Below are 22,993 nucleotides of genomic sequence, written 5' to 3'. Positions count from 1 at the left end.
TAGTTGATTGACTCAAGTGGTCAAAAAGACGAGAAAAAACATCGTTAATTGATCAGCTAAGGAAAAGATCTAAATTGTACAGTAACGTATACTACAAACAATGATGAGCAGTGTGAAATGAGCTTGAATTATTATTGGAAGTAATGAAACTCAATAAAAATTTGATTTCAAGTCATTTGTTTTCCGATCTACATTGAGGATAATAATCTTCAAGTTTCCTTCATATAGGTTTGACACGAAGAATACCAATAGTAACTCATTATCAAGAGATTGACTAACCAGTCAGAGATCTGTTTATAACTCTGAATCCTTCAATTCAAATTAAAAGGGAAAAGGTTTAATTTGTTTAACAAAACAAAGGATTTATTAGCAAAATAACTCATTGGTTGTTTATGGATTAAGAATATGATGGTGCCCCAGACAGGACTTCTAGTCCAGGGAGTACTTGAAATTATTTATTTTCTATTGATTTAGATGAGTTATTGTGATTTTTTTTGTATAATGTGTAATTATATTGTATTATTTAATTATCTTTATTTTTATAATTTGCAATATATTGTTGTAATATACTTTACTTTTAATAATTTCTTATCATGTGTAATGTATCAATTGGGAGAATAAATGAATTTTTATTTTCATAATTTGTAATTTAATCTTCAAATAGATTTGAACCCTGTAATCAAAATTAAAGAGGACATCCTTTAATCCTTTAGTTGAAATTGATTAATGTTCTCCGTTCCTGCAATTTGCCATCTCAAAGTTTTCATTTCACTCTGACAACATATTTACTCTATGAATATTGAGAGAATCTCGGGGAAAATCTGGTCTATTTCTCATCCTCCTCACTCATGAATCCTCTTCACTCTGACCTTTACAGTACTTTATATAAACTGCACGGTAGCAGATAGTAGTAGCTCAGTAGGGTAAACAAATATTCACAAGCTAAATAAACAGATGGCTAATGTTTGAAATCACCTTGATTCCAGAAGGCTACGGATCAGCTGAACAGTCTCTGCGGCTTTAGACTTCGAAGGCTTTGGATGAGCAAGGAGGACTAACATACCATTCAAAAACATATTGCTTCAGTCTTGCTTCGAATGTAGCTTTGAAAGCATTCGCTGTGGCTGTATTTAAAGATTAAGGATTGAAAGAATTTCTCCTAACTTTTTTCATATCAAATGATCCTCTACAAAAAAGTTTGTAATGATCCAACCAAAAAAGAAGCTTCAAGCAATATGTTTTTATGTATGTTAGTTATTTTAGAATACTAAAAAGTATAAATGTGTGTGAAAAGGATTTCAATTTTATTTCTGGTCATATTTATAACGTGATATCAGTATGATAGCTGTATCGTAAGATGAAAATTCCAACGAAAGTAAGCTTGACTGTAATAATCGAATGAGGTGATGGTGTTGATGAGCTTATTTTATAGTTATAAAATGCCCTACAAATAATATTCATTGATATTGTATCTGTATCCAAGTGGCGCTATAGAACCAAACAGAACGTTCCACATTTTATTCATATTATTGTTACTCGAACAATGAAATAATAAGAAACAAATAAACAGATAAAATTAATAATAAGAATTATTAGTAGGGCATCTTATATCATCTATGAAATTATCTCATCATCATCAACTCATTTGATGATGATAGTCCATGGTATTCTAGTGTTGGTAATTAAGTTTAACCCTATCTTATGGTTGATGGTCAGAGACCAAAATGTGGACCTGCAACAATAATAATGATGTTAGTGGTGGATGGAAGGAAAACAATGTCTCATTGGCCCTGTCAGTGGCAGCATTTGTCGTCGTTTCTCATTGTCTGCTAGAAATAATAAGGGCTGATAACAGCGTTGTCAACTAGATGGCGCCAGTAGACCTGGTGGTGGGAGGGGGGAGGAGGAGATGGTCCACTGAGACCATAACAATCAATTTGATAGACTTGGTCGTGGTTGTAACTCAGTTTCAACACAAATAGCTCCATCCCAATTATGAAATGCAAGCAATTTTCCTTGAATTATTTTCCCAGGCCAAAGTTTATCGTTCAATTTTCAAGTAGTATTCACAATAGTTGCGCAATAATTTGTCCAGAGAGAACTAGTGAAAACGTTGTGAAAATCCAACAACAGAAAGACCAAGTATAGTCGATTTGAATAAAAATATATTATCATTTTTACTGCAACAAATAAAACCGACGTTTCTGTTGTTTATTTGAAAGTTCAAGTGAAAAGCTGATAAATTATGATGAACACGTTGCCTGTGTCATTGGTTGACTAAGAATAGAGCTAAACGAATTTCAAGATAGAATGCTGTTTCATAACTATATTTGTACTAACAGTAATAAAAAATAAAATTATAATATGGTCTGTCCTATGATAATTTTCGTTCACAAGTGAGATGAGAAAAGGAGGTCTTACAATCTTTGTTTTATTCTTATATGGTGAATTTGAATATGTTGATTTATCAGTGCACATAATAAATCATTAGTGATGTACCTACAGCAATGAGTAGGAAAGACTTGACAACATATAAATACAGGATGAATTTTTAATGATGAATCAACAAATTATAATTATTTTCACTGAATCAAGAAGGACTTGCATCGCATGTTCACTAAGGTGTTTACAGACTTATGCGCCACTAACACGTCCATTCCACTTTTCATCAGCTGATGCTATGTTTATTATATCTGTTTCTGTGCGAATAATAAACTTCATCAGCTGATCCCAGCTGAGAAGTGAAAAGCGCGTGTTCGTGGAACTTAATTTTTACGCACCTTAATGATTATTTCAGGTATACCTCGAAAATATAACACAAATTTTCATAAGTCAACCGACATGATCATAGCTCAATATTTACAGAATTATGGTTCAGGAAAAATGTGCTCGAATTGGATTCAATAAGCCGGATTAATATTGCAGAGTGACAAATAGATTGAGGATACGGGCGACTGCTCGTCTAGATTAGGGAATATCTGCTAACAGGATCTGATTGCTGTCGAGAGTAATCCCGTGGAATAAGTGTGCTGAGCTTCAAATTGCAATGACAAAAAATGTGCCACGAGCCTGTCATTTTGCCATCATCTGATGACGACATAGCAGCACATAGTACAGACTCGTCCTACACAGTACCTATAATAAAAACTCGTGTGTTAATAACTGGAGAAAGGGGTTTCAGCGTAGTTACGAGAGAATATCAATGAAAAATGTAATTTGAACGAATACGTTCACAAAAATACGCTGGACAGCTATATTTCATATTTCCCAATCACACTATAGTCCCTCACTGATCACAAGGACCTTCATAAAGGTTCTAATATTAATCTCAAATCAGTTGTTTTATCCAGTAGAACCACCCGCTTTGTACTATGAAGGGGTAATATATTATTAAGCTATAGATTATACAATATACGATCTTCAATGTATCCTGCACAGAAAATTTGAACACAAATTTGAACCGTTTGAAATTTTCAGATAAATAAGTTTTCAATTTTGCTTCGAAAACTCCCCAAGAGTTTTCTCCTCTTCCCAAGAAAAAGGTTTTAACTGATGACTAAACAATAATTGAGTTATAAGCCACCATATTGACTTGAATTTTCTCATGCGAATAGTGTCAGTTTATCGCATCACGCTGCAGTATTTCAATCTTTCTGAGTGAGCAACGTATTGATACAAAATGTCCATTAATTCGTCACAATCATGCATGATCTGGTTAATTAATGCAGGTTTATCTCATGATGAGATGTTGTCGATGTTGTCCCCCAACAACATATTAATCAACGCAAGTGGTGTCTGAAGTTGAATGGAAGGATAGTGGAATGTAAACAGACAGATAAAATGACGAAATTTGGAGACAAGAATTCCGTTCTATTAAGAAAGTTGGTGTGAAACTTTCCTGGAGTTGGGATTCACAGAAATGAGAATCTGCTTTTGTCGTTGTAAACCAGAATATTCCATTGTCGACTACTCTCAATGTAGATTATTATTCAAGTTGAGTCACAGAAGGGATTCAAGTAACTGAGAGCAGAGTATGCTGTTCATTGTTGCCATAAATTATCCAACTGCAGCATTACCTAATTGCTAAACTTCAGCTAGATAAGCATAAGAGTTTACTATCATCGAGATATTCCTCTAAGCCACTTGATTCGTTTGTTGTTTCCCCAAATATGGAGCTTTTATCACAAAATTATATTATATCTTTAGTATTTGTGTATTCTCAAGAGTAGCCTTTATTCAAAATTAAACTTGGTTACAGTTCAAATTATCCTAATTGATATTTCGTTTCTCTTTGAAGTTCACAATATATTAAACTTGGAGAAAATCGGTTCTAAAATGTTGCTAACAACTATTATATTCTTCAAATTCACTTTCCATTACGAACTGCTTGTTAATGATCACTTTTTTTACGAAAACTTAAATTATTAATAGCTTCTGAAAGCGCTCCATAGATAGTAGAGTAGCCTATTAGCTCCACAATGAGTACAAGCTAAGAGCTTTTAATCATAAAAATCAGACTACTGTCTCAATTTTTTTATTGAAAAGTCTTTTAGAGTATTTTATGCGTCTCTCCATGACAATTGAGTGACTTTCTATTTTAATTTCTCAAGATCAATGGTTACTCTCAGTTACTTGAAGTAATAAATAAATAATAATGGTCAAATTGGAAAATGACATTTACAGTGACCCAATTTATTAGTTCAAAATCCAAATGACTAGTTGCTTTGTTTCACTAGGCCTTCTTCCTTTATTTGAGAACTTCTTTCGATTCAAACTGGCTTTCTTCCTCCATAATATTTCACTGAATAAAGCAATCGGCATGTTTCTTCTTAAAAATCAACTTTAATTAGAATTATTACAGAGAGAAAATTAATTCGCATAAACCGAAGATTTTCCAACCTTCTACACTGGTTTTTCCAAAATTCTACTGGTTTTTCCGTTGGAAATTATTATAATTTTCAATGTAATACAATGGAACACTGATTTCTAACATATAGCCTAGTTGATCCTGTTGAATCCAATCACATGATTTTATATCTCTCAAAAATGAAGCACACAATGAAAAAGGAACACACGAAATAAAGAGCAATATATTCCAGAATTAACACAACAAGGTAAGGTTCAATAACAAAATAAAGAATTGTTTGTTAAGTCTATTAATCTAACTCACCTGATAATTAGAGATGATATATTTATATCCTCCTATCACAATTGGATGACACTTATCACACAGCAATCTCAGTTCATCAATGAGCCTTTCAAATATGACAATCCAGATTATTCTCTCAAGACAATGACTAGAATAATCAAGCAAAAGTTGAATATTTATTCTTCAATATTTAAAATGTGTTTAAAAATTTAGATTAATGTAATCTCTTCCAGTTTCCAACCAGGTGGGAGGACATTCATTTATTGAAACAATTTGAGAATAAATTGAAATTAGGAAAAACAAACTCGCGAACTAGGATTGAATTAGCACTACTTATCGCACTTGATGTAATGGTAATCCCAATTAACTAATGCAAGCTAATTTTTAGACGTCTATCAGTTTCACTAAGTCACCAAAGCGGCACTTCTGAACTGAAAGACAGATTAGCCGATCTAGCATGACTGGAAGGCAAGTCGGAAGAATCAACAATGCTCTTAAAGGAATTGTTGTTGGAAGCTGGGAGAAGTAAATAAAAGAGAACATTCATGACAGAAACAGACAACTAAGAGCGCTTGAATATTTGGTGAAAGATAAAGAGGGCAATATGAGCGGGTCGAAGACAGATTGGACCAGAGTGATAAATGAGTAGGAACGAGATGGAATGATGAAAGAGGAATTCTGTACAATGCTAGTGCAAGAGAGAGAGGAGCGGACCTCAAGTTGAGATTATAAGTCAAGGATGGGGATCATTCGTCGAAACCAGAAGCGACTGATCAAAATTCTGTATTCGATTGACATCATCGTCTTAAAAGGCAATTTTCAGTCTTTGACAGCCATAATAAGTTCGGAACTACACAGCTTTTCTAATACAAATACGGTACATATGTAGTTGAATTCTATCACTGATTTCAGGCACACGTTCAGTGGCAAAATTCCTTTAGAAGTAAGTTGATGGTACTGCAAAAATGTCAAGATAAAACAGATAAGTAACGAGAATACAGTATAAATAAAGCATAGCAATAATATAACTGTGAAATAAGAGTAGAAGTAGATCAATGATGATTAAGGAGTAAAGAAATTGAAGATGAAGATTGTATTAAAAACTGTTAATTACTCTCCTGTATAATCTTCTTCAAGACTTCAACCTCATCTCTGCACACAGGCGTTCATGCCACATGTGAGTCTTACAACTTCTCTTCTATCAAAAATCAAAGTAGCCTTCTTACATTTATTTTCATACATTTTTTATGTAAATGTATTGTATTTCATTTTTAAGTTTCAAGAAATTATTTTGAAATTTATTTTCATTCATTGTTTATATAAATAATGTATAGTATTTCATTTTTAAGTTTCAAGAAATTGCTAAATGCTAAAGGAAAAAATTATGATCACATCAGGACCAGTGCTGAATAATCCAACTGGCATTATTCATGATAATAAAATATTTATAACAGTGCAATCGATTCTCCCAATAAACCTACCCCGGTCTCCCAGTATGATCCTACTCATGTTTGATATTTATGATGGTGGTGAGGTGGAGGGTGGGGGAGAGAGACAGATCACATGACGGATAAGTGTGACAAACACTTTTCTACCATTCCAAATGTGATCGGATCGGAATCGGAAAGCTGCATGATAAGTAGTTAAGTGTGGCCCGGACTTCCGTGCAATCAGCAGCAAGTCTCTCAGCTGACAAAGCTCACTTGCAACTTCTCAGTTCTTCAGTGAGTTGCCACTGATAGAAGCAACCTTAACATTATAAGAGTAATTTGAGAATCTCACTTTTCCGTAACCTAATTCATGTATTACTATGGATTTTTATTAATATGGCATTATTATTATCTTATATGGTAATATGAAATACAATGATAATCATAGTATTTCATATTTGAGAAAACAAATCGTTATTATTACCCTTCATATGTCTAAGGAAATCCTCAACTGAAATTATTGATTTTTTTTAGAATATGAAAAAATTCCATGAATTAATTGTTGCTGGAACTTTCATTACAAGTTATAAGTAGAGTTGAATTTATCTATATACATTTCTTCATTTGTCTTCTATACATTTCTCTTGGTTGGTCGTGTTCTTCCTGTTCGTTAAAACTCATTTGTAACCATAAGGAACCACCTACCCGAAATTTGCAATCATTATTATATAGTCCCTTGTGCAGATACTCACCAACAATAATATTCTCATTGATGATATTAATAAGTAATGAATACTCTACTCACACTAGCAGTCGATAGTATTTAATTAATAACAGAGAAATTTGATTAATTAATTGATAACAGAGTAAATTGAAATATCACACATAGAATCAAACAAATAGATTGCAAATACATTTTGAATCAGCTACGCCAGGAATACCATCAAGCATTAATACCCATGGAATATTGTCAGATGTCCCCAAGGATGTTGCGTTAAGGACGCTAGCATAATATCATTTCGTCGTAATTTCATGTAATGACCTCTGTTCTGACCTACTTAGCTCAAGGGAAAACTGGAATTGGTTGAAAATTAAGTGGAAATGCTATTTGCTGTGTAAATCGTGGAGAGAATAAGTAATATGGGGAAGGGGTTGCATTTAATAAATACTTCTCACATTTCTAGATTGCTTTGCATTCTTCGTGTTAAGTTTTGTTGGGTTAATCAGCAAGTTATGAATGATATTTAGACCAGCCGTGATACATATAAATTGTTCTGTTCAATGGTTTTGAAGTACACCGGAGGATTTTCAGTTCTACGGATGCAAATTCTGTCAATGAAAATATCCCAGCAGGGACATAAGTTGAAAGTCATTTACTGTCATACGCTTGTTTATTTAAATTTAAAAAAACTAACCGATGAAACACTAGTAATAAAACAACTTCATAGAGACTAGTCATCTTCATAGAAAAACTCTCTGTAAACTGCTCTCCTAAATCTGTATCAGGTTCTACTATGTTTCACAGGGATCTAAATTTGGATTTGAATATGAAAGGTCAAATTATTATCGAATGATGTTGTCCCGTTTTCTGTCATTTGTCTAAACGTCTGGAGGATGATTATGTTTTGTGAATAAACGACAAACCCTCTCACTGGACACAGCTGTGAACTTGTGTTTTCGAATTTAACGATGTACAAAAAAATGGCGAACGGTCGGATTTCAATAATGGAAGAGCATATCATCACAATTGGAGAGTTTCATGTAACGTTTGGGAACATACTGAGCTCTCAGTTTGTATGGTCAACAGTTGAATATTGTGGAATACTGTATAAATCATTGTGTTGTAAAACCTCATCATAGTCATCCGTCAGTCCACCAAATTAACATGTTTTAATTCCACACTAGACAACAACTAAGTTCGATCTGGTTTTCCACAATAGGCTATACATCGATTTTCAATACAATACAATTTGTAATACATCATTTTGAATGCTGAGACTGATATTCTATGGAATTAATGAAATTAATAAGCATTAAAGCCAACAAACAGAGCGATTACTATTTATTTTGTTTTAACTAACCGTGAAGAACTATAATTCATTGAACCATAAAGACACCTCACAACTTTAGTAGTAGTATTTCTTCCAAATACACCTACAATAATAACGGTATGTTCCTTGATCTCAAAATTATTTAAATATCATATTGGGATCAAGGAATAATGTACAACACAAGATTGAGATCCATATATAACAACAGAAAATTGAGTGTAACGCCAAATTGGGGTGGCATGCATTATGTAAGAGGAGCGAAGTTTTTAGGAAGAAATAGACATTTTGAATTGTATAGGGACACCAATCACAATGAAACTAAGGCTCGTGAAATAAATTCGAAAACAAAATTGATAATTGAACATTTTATACAACAAATCAAAATCTTTAGAGAAATATAGTAATACATCATTTCGAATGCTGAGAATGATATTCTATGAAATAAATAAGCATTATAGTCTACAACAGATCGATAACAACTATTTGTTTTGATAAATCTTAAGATAAAAATATGAAGTGTTTCCAAATTCAAATTCAGTGCAATATTTAATAAATTTGATAGTCAAAAAATAAAAAAATAATGAAAATATCGTAACTTATCTCACTCTATATTATGAGAATCTATTGAACCTAGGCTTTTAAACAGCAAACTCCAACAAAATTGAATTTATTCATTTATTGGCAGGATGCTGGTGAACCATCCAAACCAGGAATAATTTCTGTTACTTCTAACAATGTTATTCCTCTTTATTCTCCGTGACTGATATCCAACCCATTTGACAATTCATTGGATTCTGTGACGTTACTCAAGTTGGACTCTGTGACGTTATTCAAGACCTGTAAAATGAGCATATTGTTTTTCAAATGCATTGATTATCATTTATCGTATTGTATTGTATAACTTTATCATTCACGAGTAGTGTTTTATTTATTTATTCTTATTCTGTCAAGAATAGGCATGCAAAATTTTGAAACATAAAAATACCACTTATCATGAAGAAGAACTCGAATTTCAAACTAGGATTTAAATTATTTTCTCCCAGTCGTTTTGACTATGGGATTATGAAGCATAGGCCTACACCAACATTTCTTTCGGAACCTTCCATCCTATGGATTTTTGTGTTGTTCAAAAACTATGAAGTTATACTATAGTATAGAAGTTACAGTTCTCGATTCTATGAAGATAAATAAGTTTAAGAATACCATACAGTGGAGGCGGTAAGTTCACTGCCAAACTTCAAATTATACTTCTCTCATAGAAATAGAAACATCTATTTATGTATCCGGTTAACAAACTTTAAATCCACTCTCATAAAGTTTATTGACTCATTAAACGGCCAAGGTCCTTGGACAAAGGTCTTCAACCAACTCTTATCAAAGATTAAAGACCCGTAATATTTATAAAATATCTTTAACCGTTAAATGGGTCCCATACTCTCATACGTATCTAAGTATGTCAAAGATCTTGACTGGAAAAATGTTATCGAAATATGAAGAGAACCTTAATAAACCAAGTATTTGATAATGAACAATTGCATGATTTACTCTAGATAAGGAGCGATCTAGAGTGTGAAGTTTATAATAATGTACGTACTGCATCATCGTTGTTTGCATTGGTGGATTGACAAAAAATAATTTTAATATAATGTTTTTTTCTGAATTCATAATGATTCAAGGAAGAATGAATGAGTTGGATAATGGTATGGGAAGTGCTAGATAGGCTATGAAAATCAGATTTATGGAATCACGTATTTGGCTGGACAAGTTACCAAATAAGAATAGTGAATGATGAATTTATTCTTATTGACTGTAGCCCAGATAGAAGAGCGCATGTGTTCTACTATTATATAGTGTCCTAATAGAACGCATTTATCCCATTGTCTGTGACAATCGTGAACAAAATTTAGATCAGATCAAAAAGATAAACGAAGTGCCAAGCTCTCCAAATGAGCCCGCATAACTCTAACTGTTTGTTTAATTAGCGCATAACATTTTTTGTGGGAAGCCCCTTACCATTGAGTCATCGTTGAATTGTTTTATAGAGAGATTAAAATTAGGCCACTGGAGCTGGAAATAACTACTATATTTCAATAGATTAATGGGGATGAATTATTGTGAAAGTTTAGAATTGATGATAAGATGGAATTTATAATTTTATATCGTGATTATTATGAATCTGTAACTATTGAAATCTATTTATTCATTATTTTTTCAAGAGAGCACTGACCAAGAGAGAAAAACTAAGGATACTCCTTGTACTATTTCTCTCAAATTTCGACAACATTTTGAAAAAATAATTCATTTGGAAATACTTTCACAATAGACTAACTAATTTGTTCTGGATAAAGGTAAGCCGACTAATCTTATTTTTTTAGGATGAACAAACAGTTTGCAGTGTATTTCTGAAAATAATCTTTAATAACACTCTGAGAAGTGGAAATTTTTTTGGTAATCTATTTGATGTCGTGTTCAATAAACAACAATTTCCTTGATATTCCATAAATTCTGTACAGATATTGGTTATAAGACTGAACTAATTTTCATTTCTATAGTTCCCATCAGGTAGCCCCGACCTTGAATATGATTATTACTATGATGTGAAATTCTTGATTCGTATTGGTGAAGTTCTCTCTTTTTATTCTTGAAGAGAGCGCACTTCAAGTTCCTGCTTTCTGTTTACTTGAATGCGCTTGCGTACACCAAGCGTTGAGTCTTGGATAAAACTACTCCAAAGTGAAGGCTTCAAACAAGAGAATCGACCGAACGATTCGACATTCAACCACGTTCACTGATTAAGTGCATCTATCAAGCATCGTGCCGAGTACAGATGAGCTCTCAACTCTTGATTGGAAAACTAACAAAAACTTCCAGAATAGCTCCCACAAGCAGGAGAAGAACGAGATAGGAAGTCTACCTTGGACGATAATTAAAAACAAGGGAATACTGACAAACATTTTGAGAAAATCTCATCTGATGTAGAAGCGTCATAGATTAAAAAGGCAAAAATGTAGACTGGAAACGTTTTTAGAGCCCTTTACATAGTGGTATATCAATTACACATCACTCAATCCATTCACTAATTGGATGATGCTGTTTCTCATCCGATCACTGGCAGTGGAGAATTCACAATAGCAGGCACGACAAAATCTCCCTCATCCCTCTCCCAACACCAACACATTGTCCTTCAAAGCGGGACGACATTGATTTTAAAGTCATTCAAAACCCTACTGTACTGTAGTTTTGATAGTATCCAATAAGGCACTTACTAATAGCGGATTACGCATCACCGAATAGTGCATTACTCCCACGGAGACCGAGTTATTAAAATACTAACAATAAAGCCTGGCACGTTATTCTCTTGATCAAACTTTTGATAATAGTCAGATATTATCGGTATCGTATACCGATACCCACGCATTGAGTTCATAAATATTCGTATCTTCTCACATGTTATTATAATTATCATTTTCAAATCAACTTGATGTGACTGCAAATGTGACTTCTATTTCTGTAAATTCCTATTTCGCGCAGGAAAGTATTGCGGAATTTCTAATTGGTTACGGTACTTTAAAAGCCTATAGACATTCATAACAATAGCACATTCAGCGGATTTTTTTACATAAATTTGAATTTGACATTTAGCAACAATTTGAAGCTTAACCTTTAAAAGGAAATGAGAGGTAACCTACTCTTTGCTTAAATAAGAAATATCCGCGATACTAATCTTCCTAAAATCAGGACTTTGATTGCTATCAATCTCTATTAAAACAAGGGAGTTCTGGTTGCCAAATTACGGAGTTTGACTTGTAATATTAAATATCATTATCTTTTCTTCCAGTTCTGTCATTTTCTATATGCATGATAGTTGTAGCGAAAAATGAAAAATGTATTATAGTAATAATTATTAAAATTTATAACTTTTTAGAATCCAGTGTGAGAGTATTTGATACCGGTATCCATTAATTATAGTAAAGGGATGATACATGTAATCAAAGGCCTGTAATCTAACCAAGGACCTCAAAATACTACTGTTATACTGTAACTTGAATATCAATCATGTAAATCACTCCCATATAAGTTAGAAATTTCAAAGCTGCTTTATAATGTCAACATGATTAGCATTTAGCGGAAAGGACCTATCTGAAAACATTTATTGTTTCTCATAAATATTCGTAGATCAAAAGACCCGTTGACAATCAATGAGCATATTATGATATTGTTATTCTTCAATGTCAGGGTTACAGAATATCTTAAGCTTGAATCACGCAACCTTGGATCTGTTTAGACTCGCATAATATAAGTAGCTTAAGGCGTCACCAGATGGTCAATCGACTAAGTAGAGATCCTTTCGAAATTTCCTCAAATCTGTTCCGTGTATTGGCTGAGTTCTTCTTAATGAAGTGTAGGCTACAGCTTAGTGAGTCGATGGATTATGAGTCATTCAAGTTTCTTCAAGAGGCAAATTAGAAGAAATTCAAGGATGTAGAACGCTCCAGAAACATCCAAGTCAGAAAAATCATTCCATTTGGAGAGAAAATCTATAGAATCATCAAAGGTAATATTCACAAAAGAGCAGACTTAATACATGCACAAGAAATTAAAGTGATCTGAATAGATTATCTATTTATCTCAATTATCTATGGGTTCAAACAGAACCGTCGAGTCATTATAAACATTTCAGCTCGCTACCGTTCTTTTATATTAAATCCACATGCTTTTATCATTGCACAACTAATCAGTGGCATCGATCTTCACTGCGGCTTGTTCGCACCTTAAGCAGATCTCATCTTGTATTACAATTTGAGAATTCAATTTTCATTGCTAGATGATCAGGTTTGAAAAAAATGATTTTCAAAATTATATGAGTTTAAATGTGACTTCTATTTCTGTAAATTCCTATTTCGCGCAGGAAAGTATTGCGGAATTTCTAATTGGTTACGGTACTTTAAAAGCCTATAGACATTCATAACAATAGCACATTCAGCGGATTTTTTTACATAAATTTGAATTTGACATTTAGCAACAATTTGAAGCTTAACCTTTAAAAGGAAATGAGAGGTAACCTACTCTTTGCTTAAATAAGAAATATCCGCGATACTAATCTTCCTAAAATCAGGACTTTGATTGCTATCAATCTCTATTAAAACAAGGGAGTTCTGGTTGCCAAATTACGGAGTTTGACTTGTAATATTAAATATCATTATCTTTTCTTCCAGTTCTGTCATTTTCTATATGCATGATAGTTGTAGCGAAAAATGAAAAATGTATTATAGTAATAATTATTAAAATTTATAACTTTTTAGAATCCAGTGTGAGAGTATTTGATACCGGTATCCATTAATTATAGTAAAGGGATGATACATGTAATCAAAGGCCTGTAATCTAACCAAGGACCTCAAAATACTACTGTTATACTGTAACTTGAATATCAATCATGTAAAATCACTCCCATATAAGTTAGAAATTTCAAAGCTGCTTTATAATGTCAACATGATTAGCATTTAGCGGAAAGGACCTATCTGAAAACATTTATTGTTTCTCATAAATATTCGTAGATCAAAAGACCCGTTGACAATCAATGAGCATATTATGATATTGTTATTCTTCAATGTCAGGGTTACAGAATATCTTAAGCTTGAATCACGCAACCTTGGATCTGTTTAGACTCGCATAATATAAGTAGCTTAAGGCGTCACCAGATGGTCAATCGACTAAGTAGAGATCCTTTCGAAATTTCCTCAAATCTGTTCCGTGTATTGGCTGAGTTCTTCTTAATGAAGTGTAGGCTACAGCTTAGTGAGTCGATGGATTATGAGTCATTCAAGTTTCTTCAAGAGGCAAATTAGAAGAAATTCAAGGATGTAGAACGCTCCAGAAACATCCAAGTCAGAAAAATCATTCCATTTGGAGAGAAAATCTATAGAATCATCAAAGGTAATATTCACAAAAGAGCAGACTTAATACATGCACAAGAAATTAAAGTGATCTGAATAGATTATCTATTTATCTCAAATTATCTATGGGTTCAAACAGAACCGTCGAGTCATTATAAACATTTCAGCTCGCTACCGTTCTTTTATATTAAATCCACATGCTTTTATCATTGCACAACTAATCAGTGGCATCGATCTTCACTGCGGCTTGTTCGCACCTTAAGCAGATCTCATCTTGTATTACAATTTGAGAATTCAATTTTCATTGCTAGATGATCAGGTTTGAAAAAAATGATTTTCAAAATTATATGAGTTTAAATCAGTTCATTTTGGAAATCTATGAAATATTTTACTCATATTAGAACTAGTTAAAATTAATTGCTACCTCAAGAAAGACAAGACAATAGAAAATATCATTGAAGAATGATAAAACAAAAATTAAATTAAATTTTTCCATTGATTGAAAGTTTAGACTCATCATTCACAAATGAAGTCGAGTTATCGAACAATGAAAATACTGTAGAGCTCCAATAGATAACATGCATGACTTATGATAACAATATTATAAATACTTAAATTGTATAATTAATTGATTTCCTAGATTATATTGAATTTACCAATATAATAGAAAAATTGATGATGGAGTTAATACTTAACTTTATAATTTGTCTTTGCAAATATATATCCAACATATATAACTTTGCAAATGTACTCGTATTTCTAATAAATTTTGGATGTATTTGTTTCAGTAAAGTCCAAGTGCCGGTTGCACAAAAGCCGGTTAAATTTTTAATTTTCAATTTAACCGGGTTTTGTGCAACCGGGCCTAAGGCTGTTAGTCAGTGTAGACTAGGAACATTTCTTTCTGGACTCATCATATTGTAGATGTAAAATGAAAAAAAAAATGCATAAATGGAACCAGTTTTTGTCTGACCTTGAAAATTTTCGAACTACCATTGTAGGGCTCTATGCTGCCAAATATGTACTTGGCGTGACCGAAGTGCCTTATTCGGTAGTCTCCGGGTTGTGCGTCACCTGGAATAGTCCACACCACTTTGGCTTCACTTGTACCCAGCACAGTCGAAGTTCGCTCCCACAAGAACCTTTCAAAAAACAAATCTTTATAATTCAGACTCTATACTTGTCAAACCTATAAAAGGATTCTTCAAATCTATACATGTCAGACTCTGAAAAGTTAGAGATACATTTTACTCTCTGAAACTCAATAAGAAGGCTCTTCACTTGAAATATTTCATTTTGTTGATTTTCAGGAGCTCTGAATCTAACTTTGATAGGTACTGCCGGAAGGAATTCAAAACTTCTTTTTTCAGCTTATCAAGTTTTTGAGATATTTGAAAATTGAGTTTTCAAGAGTTATAGCTATTCAAATAAGCTATATTCGATAAACAGTAATCAATAGTCAATAATATTGATACAGGGATGAACTGAAAAAAGTATGCGTGAACATTAGACACATGAAAATAAATTCAAAAATATAGGACATCTTTCATGCTAAGCAAAACTTAGGACAAAATCAATGCGATGGTGTGATGGAATAATGAATATTCTGCAATGTATTTATTATTGATTTATTCTAAGAGTACAATGGAGCAGAAGGAGTGAGTTTTCTTTCCATCATATATTTGGAAGAAATTTTAGCACAAGGACTATCTTATTATTTTATCTTCCAATGTTATTACATTAGTGTCATTTGCATTGTAAATAAAATGAATAAATAAATATCAGTTTATTGTATGGTCGTAGAACACAAATTACAAATTATTATTTATAATAGATTACAGGGTTTTCCCTTCTAGACAATGAATGGAAATAATATTATTTTATTTAAATCAAGACCAAGAGTTGCGGTTTATTCGGAGTCTGAGAGTCGGTAATTTCCAACAATATCAGTATGATCTCATCCAACCAGTGGCAAGGGTCAAATTAATTAGTATTTCACATGAGCTGGAGTGCCTTGCAATTATCGTAGCGAAACGAAACGATGGAGAAGTTGGCAAACCAAATTATGCACGGGTGAGCTTGCAGAATGCACAAATAGTAACAAATACTACTTCCTCGTTGTTTTGTTCCCTTCCTTGAACGGCAATATCGTTACTTGTTCCAAAAAAATTCTTTAATCAGAAGCTCAACCATACAAAAATTGTTGAAGAAATAAATTTTGTAATATAGTTTGAGATACGTAAATATTTGCTATTTCTATCAAATATTGAACTAGGATCATCAAATAATAAAATAACACGTCTCTCAATCTAAATTACATAGAAAATGGAAACCAGTCCATAGAATTTTTGAAATCATCAATCAGTCAAAGATCTTAAAGCATTCTCCAAAGTACAGCAAAACTCTCAAAAGTGAGATTTAGGTTATTGGTATCCGACATATTTCTATTGTTTAACAAGAAAAAATCATTACCTAATGAAAATCCTGATCACATTTCTCATCTCCATGAAGGATTGCTGTTCTATATATGAACGAACCACCCAAAACTTGCTCATTCATTGGTTATGATTATCAGATAGTCACGAAATTTCAGTTGTCTGTGAAGGATTGTTCTTTGAAATAACGTAAAGAATAAATAATTGTTTATTCATCAGAAGACTCCTGACAGTTCGAAACCGAAATTTTAACAACATGAATCTAATCTGCCTAATTATATTTGGCAATTCAAATTGAATTGAGTGATGAGATGTTGATTAGGCGAACAGTTCAACGAACAGTGATCAAGTATACGAGGCTTTTTCAAGTTTATTTTTGAGCCACAAGAATATTGTAAAAATACAATAGGTTTTGGCGTGACTGTCACGAGTCCTAAAAATATGAAATACATTTTTGAATCTAATAACAGCAGTACAAATGAAACAATTCTGTTGAAATGAAATGCACTTATCAACAGATATGATGATAATGATAATAATATTCACTAATGAATATCACCTAAAGCGCTACCAGTATGAAAAAATTATAGGCCTAATGACCTATTACTTGTAGTTCTGCGAACAGTCGACATTGCGCAGTTATAAACCACATCCTCCTCTAATACTGTCAATCAGAGTAAATTATGTCCTGTCCTGTCGTGTCGGCGAGATATTGGTGTGTTAACAACTAATGGCTGTTTGGGTTGTTGTATCGACAATGCTAATAATTTGTTGTAAACAACTATGCTACTATCATTAAAAGCTTACCAAGTTGAAAGCAGAGAAAAGTCGGGAGAAAATACTATGCTATTTCGAGTTATCAATTGCATGCCTCATTGAATGCAATTAATAGTCCACACGACAGCTGATTTTTTACCAAGTTACATTGAGTATTGACATATTAATTGCATGCGTCATTGCATGCCTTATAATGGGGCTAAGAATCAAAAAAAAATTAAAAAATAAATGCCTTGGGGGCTAATAATCCACTCGACAGCTGATTTATGATCGATAATTCTATAGTCTGATTTCTACGGTAATATTGGTGTTCGAAAGAGACTCCTTTTCCTTTTATATTACCCTTAAACTACAACATTTCAAAAAACCTTGTATATATATTATATACTAGCAGGGACCCGTGCTTCGCAAGGATCTGTTTTAAAACTTGACGTAATGAAATTTTGAAGAATTGAAAATAGGCCTATAACCATCCTTGGTTAATAAAGAATCTATATGCAAAATTTCAAGTTAATTAGTACAGTAGTTCAGACGTGATGATGCGTCAAACATAATTTTCCTATCCCGTACGTGCATAAGCCAGCTCTTTACTTTATTATATATATATATAGTTAACGACTGCAAGAGATAGAACTGTGGAACAGAATAGTGGTGAAACTATGATAGCGCCAGAAGTGTCTCAAACACAATAGTATCTACATGTAGTACCTACATGAAGTTTTTGAAAGTGATTTGAAAAAATGTTAAAACAACAGAACTGAACCCTTATCATTCTACCTTCATTTAGAGAGGCTTTTGTTTGAGCCGAATGAAAATCTATTTATAAAAAATTAATGTCTGTTTGTTTGTTCCCTGTAGACTTGAAAACTACTTGACATAATGGCATGAAACTTTGAGAATATGTTGTGTGGATATTGGGGATGGTTTCTGAACTGAAACCTTAGAAATTTAATAAGGGGGCTAATAATAATTATCTATTAATCCATTTTACAGATCTATGTTTTCAAAATTTTCGGCCGAGCGGCTACTGAAGAACGAAAAGATGACCATGATTCAAGATCATAATTATTGTGATAATATGATTCAGCATCTAAAGTTACCAGCTGTAATAAACACATCACCCTGTGATAAATTGTGTACTGGTATTAAAACGGTAGTTTGGAGTTGAAGTCTAGTTGATTGGTACCAGCTGTTGATAATGGTTCCTTAGAAGACCTATACAAATAATTATCACTTTCCTATCATTGAGAAACTGGAAAATGTTGGAAAAAAAATTCACATCATGAAAGAGAGTTGTTCATATTGCATTCATTAATTACTGAAGAATGAAAGAATAATTTACAATTTTTTTAATTTGGCTTAGCTTATATTCATCCTATAATGGAAAGAATATGGAATTCTGTGTGATTCATCGTACATCGCATATTTCCTGGACCATATATCGACAATCTACAGCTATGAAACCATTGAATTCATCTTTGGAACACTGATTCAACCTTTCTTTTTTTAATTCAAAACTTTACTGATAGATATCACTACCAATTGATTGAGAAGAATAATATGTTTTCGGAATAATGAATACTGCATGACTAAGCATATAGGAAGTCCGTATTGAGACGTAAATGAAAATATTGATTGTCAGACAAATTTCATGATTCACCAAATAAAGTCAAGTGTGACATGAGATACATTGGCGGTACGAAGTTTGCCGGGTAAGCTAGTATTGAATGAACTCACGGCTAGTACTCAAGTTTGTCTTTTTCTGGCCGTGCTACAAATAAAATAATGTAGGTTTATGTTTAACATCTTGTTTTTGTAATCTTGTTGTCTATTAAGAAATTTTTCAATGTGATTTTTGTTTGCAATAAAATCTGAATTTGAAAAAAGAATTATCAACTAACTCCTCTTCTTCCTCCTTGCCTTTTTCCCATTATTTGGGGTCGGCTCTCCTTGATCTCAGTCTCCAGTTCGAACGATCCTGGGTCGTCTGATTTGTCAGGTCCAACTGCTTCATATTTCTATGAACTAAACCTAGCCATGTGAGACGGGGTCTGCCTCTGCCCCTCGGCTGTGTCTCCATATCAAGTACCTTCCTTGTCATGTGATTGGGTGAACGTCTATTTACATGTCCATACCAGCGCAACCTTCCTTCCATTATCTTCTCATAGACTGGTGCCACCCGGAAACTGCCCCGAACATGTGTGTTCCGAATGTGGTCCAGTCTAGTCACACCCCCTGCCCATCTCAGCATTTTCATTTCAGCGGAATGGAGTCTATCTTCTTGCTGTTTTTTCAGGGGCCAACACTCACTTCCATATAGCATTGCTGGTCGTACTGCAGCTTTATACACTTTTCCCTTGATGGGCACAGGCATTCTTTTGTCGCAAAGTACCCCAGTTAGCTCTCTCCATTTAATCCAACCTGTGTTTATTCGGCTTGAGATGTCAGCATCTATGCTTCCATCATGGCTGATTATGGAGCCTAAATATTTGCATTGAGTAACTATTGGGAGTGGAGTACCTTGCAATTGTATGTGTGACTGCGCCTGATCATCATTGTCACCAAAGCTGCAGTGCATATAGACCGTCTTCTCTCTGCTAATTCTTAGGCCAGCTGCTTCCAGGCTGTTACGCCACAGATCAAGAGACTGTTGTAATTCTTCTGGCGTTTTTCTTATGAGAACAATGTCATCCGCATAAAGAATGTCCCAAGGTGGTGGATGCTGAATTTCTCTAGTGAGGTAGTCCATGACAAGGTTGAAGAGGAGTGGGCTCAGGGCTGAACCTTGATGAACCCCAACTTCCACACTAAACTCCTCACCAATTCCAGCCGGGCTCCTGACCTTTGTTTTAGCTCCATGATACATATCTCTTACCACGTTTACATAGTACTCTGGGACTCCTTGTGCTCTCAATGCTTGCCAGATTAAATCTCTTGGCACTCTATCAAATGCCTTCTCTAGGTCAATGAACACTAAATGCAAGTCTGCTTTATTTTCTCTGTGTTTTTCCATAAGGATTCTGACAGAGTGCACTGCATCAGTAGTGGACCTACCACTAACAAAGCCACATTGATTTTCTGTCACCGATGTTACTCCCAGCAGGCGTCTGTTCATCACTCTTTCCCAAATTTTAAATGTATGAGAGATGAGTTTCACTGCTCTGAAATTTTTACACAAACGAACGTCACCTTTGTTCTTATAGAATGGTACAATGTAGCTTCTCCTCCATTCATCTGGAATTCCTTCACTGAGCACCGCATTGAAGACCCCAGTAATAAATTTCACCCCTGTGTCATTCAGCATTTTCCACACTTCCACTGGGATCTCATCTGGCCCCACAGCTTTGTTTGTGGCCATTTCATGGAGAGCTACCCTTACCTCCTCCTCTGAAATGGACGGAATTGGCCCCATTGTCAGCAGTTCAGATTGCAGTGTCTCAATTGGAAATTCTTCATTGAGGAGATGACAATAATATTCTTTCCACCTTTTCCTTATGTCCTCATCTTTGGTGAGAAGCTGACCTTCCTCATTCTTTATAAATTTGACCATTCTGATGTCTTGACAGTTGTTGTGCCTCTGCTTGGCAGTCTTGAATATCAATTTTGAATCCTTGGTGGTCTCGATCTTTGTGTAGAAATCTTGCTCTGAAGCGGCCTTTGCCTGTGCAACAGCCCTTTTTGCAGCTTTCTTGGCCAGTTTATACTCGAGCTTAAATTTTTCTCTATCTTCTTGTGTCTTGCTGCCTTGCCACCTTTTAAAAAGAAGCTTTTTCTCTTTCAGAATAATATCAATCTCTGGATTCCACCATCTGGTATCTTTGTCATTCTGTACAGCTCCTTTAGAAACTCCCAGACACTTTCTTGCTGTATCAAGACAGAACTCTTGTGCTTCGCTCCAGATGGTATTGACTTCTTCATACTGTGTCTTTGATTGAATGTAGTGGTTCATTTTTAGAGAAAAATCCCTACCCTCATCACTATTAAGCTTCTGCCAGCGTATCTTTGGAGTCCTAACCTTTTTGGCCTTGAATGGGCTTGACATGATAAATTCAGCCACTAGGTGCTAGGATGCTGGGCGGTGAGAGGCTCTCCTGGTATGACTTTGCAGTCTCTACATGTTTTCAACTTTTCTCTATTGGTCATTATGAAGTCAATCTGCGATGCCACATTTCCACTTCTGTAAGTAATAAGGTGCTGCTGCTGCTTGGTGAAAAAAGTATTAATTAACGCTAGATTGTGTGCTGATGCAAACTCAAGAATTTTTTTGCCTTCTGTAATAACCTTTCCATAGCCATAATTTCCATGTATCCTGTTATAGACTGTTGTGGTCTGCCCTACATGTCCGTTCAGATCCCCACAGACATACGTGTTTTCATTGGAAGGTATGGCACATAAAAGATCGTTTATCTCTTCCCAGAATGTGTCTTTTTCAGCGTTTGTACAACCTGCTTGGGGTGCACAAGCACTTATGACATTCATGCAGCATTGATTGTCCAAAGCAAATTTAATAGACATCAATCTCTCACTGACTCTTTCCACTTCCACCACCCTTTCCTGGAGATCCCTATCCACAACAATCCCAACTCCATTTTGTGCTCTAGTACCATGATATATAAGTTTGTAGCCACAGCCAATGTTCCGTGATTTAGACCCCTTCCACTTTGTCTCTTGAATACAACAAATATTAATGCGTCTACGTTGTAGTACTTTGCCCAATTCGGTGCTGCGTCCAGTCATTGAGCCCACGTTCCATGTTGAAATTCGCATTCTAGGTGCTTGTGGCGGTGCTCTAATGACATTTTCGTCGCTTCTGGGGAACGCCCTAGTATTTTCTCCATCCTGAGGTTCATCGCTTACGGGGGATGCCCTAGCTCTGGAAATCGCAGTCTCATCGCTTCTGGGGGATGCCCTAGCCCTGGTAATCGCTCTATTAGTTGTACTATTCATGATCAAGGAGAAAATAATTGGCTGAAATTTAAGGCCGGCTGCCACCAGACGCCAAGAAATAAGAAAAGAAGAGATTGGCCAAGGAAGGCCAGACAGAAAGAATAAAGTGAGAATGACACAAAGCAAAGTCAGTGGAAAACGTATCATTCTAGGTTTTACAGGGCTCCGGTAACCCGTCCAGCACCACCACCACTCGCCATTCCAAATGAGACAGCGAGCAGAGCACCACCAGACGACACACCAGAGCCCCATGACAGAAGTTCCAAAGCAGGAGGGAAGAAGAAAAGAAGAAGGGAGTGAGAGAAGGGCT

At 34.4% G+C, this 22,993-nt stretch overlaps 1 protein-coding gene across 4 annotated transcripts in view; it reads right to left on the bottom strand.

Annotated features, from left to right (window-relative positions):
* Window positions 1-8,980: 8,980 nt before the first annotated feature.
* Window positions 8,981-22,993, bottom strand: part of LOC111052815 (neutral ceramidase) — a 92,663-nt gene continuing 78,650 nt past the window's right edge. For all 4 annotated transcript variants that reach the window (XM_022339603.2, XM_039432256.1, XM_039432251.1 and 1 more), the window contains 2 exons: window positions 15,498-15,666; window positions 8,981-9,467 (listed from right to left, as the gene is read on the bottom strand). In XM_022339603.2, coding sequence (XP_022195295.2) covers window positions 9,378-9,467; window positions 15,498-15,666 — 259 coding nt within the window. In that variant the 3' untranslated portion in view covers window positions 8,981-9,377. The remainder of the gene's footprint in view (window positions 9,468-15,497; window positions 15,667-22,993) is intronic.

This window comes from Nilaparvata lugens, chromosome 1 (genome assembly GCF_014356525.2).
Source record: "Nilaparvata lugens isolate BPH chromosome 1, ASM1435652v1, whole genome shotgun sequence".
Classification (NCBI taxonomy): domain Eukaryota; kingdom Metazoa; phylum Arthropoda; class Insecta; order Hemiptera; family Delphacidae; genus Nilaparvata; species Nilaparvata lugens.
This window is presented reverse-complemented; position numbering and strand designations above follow the sequence as displayed.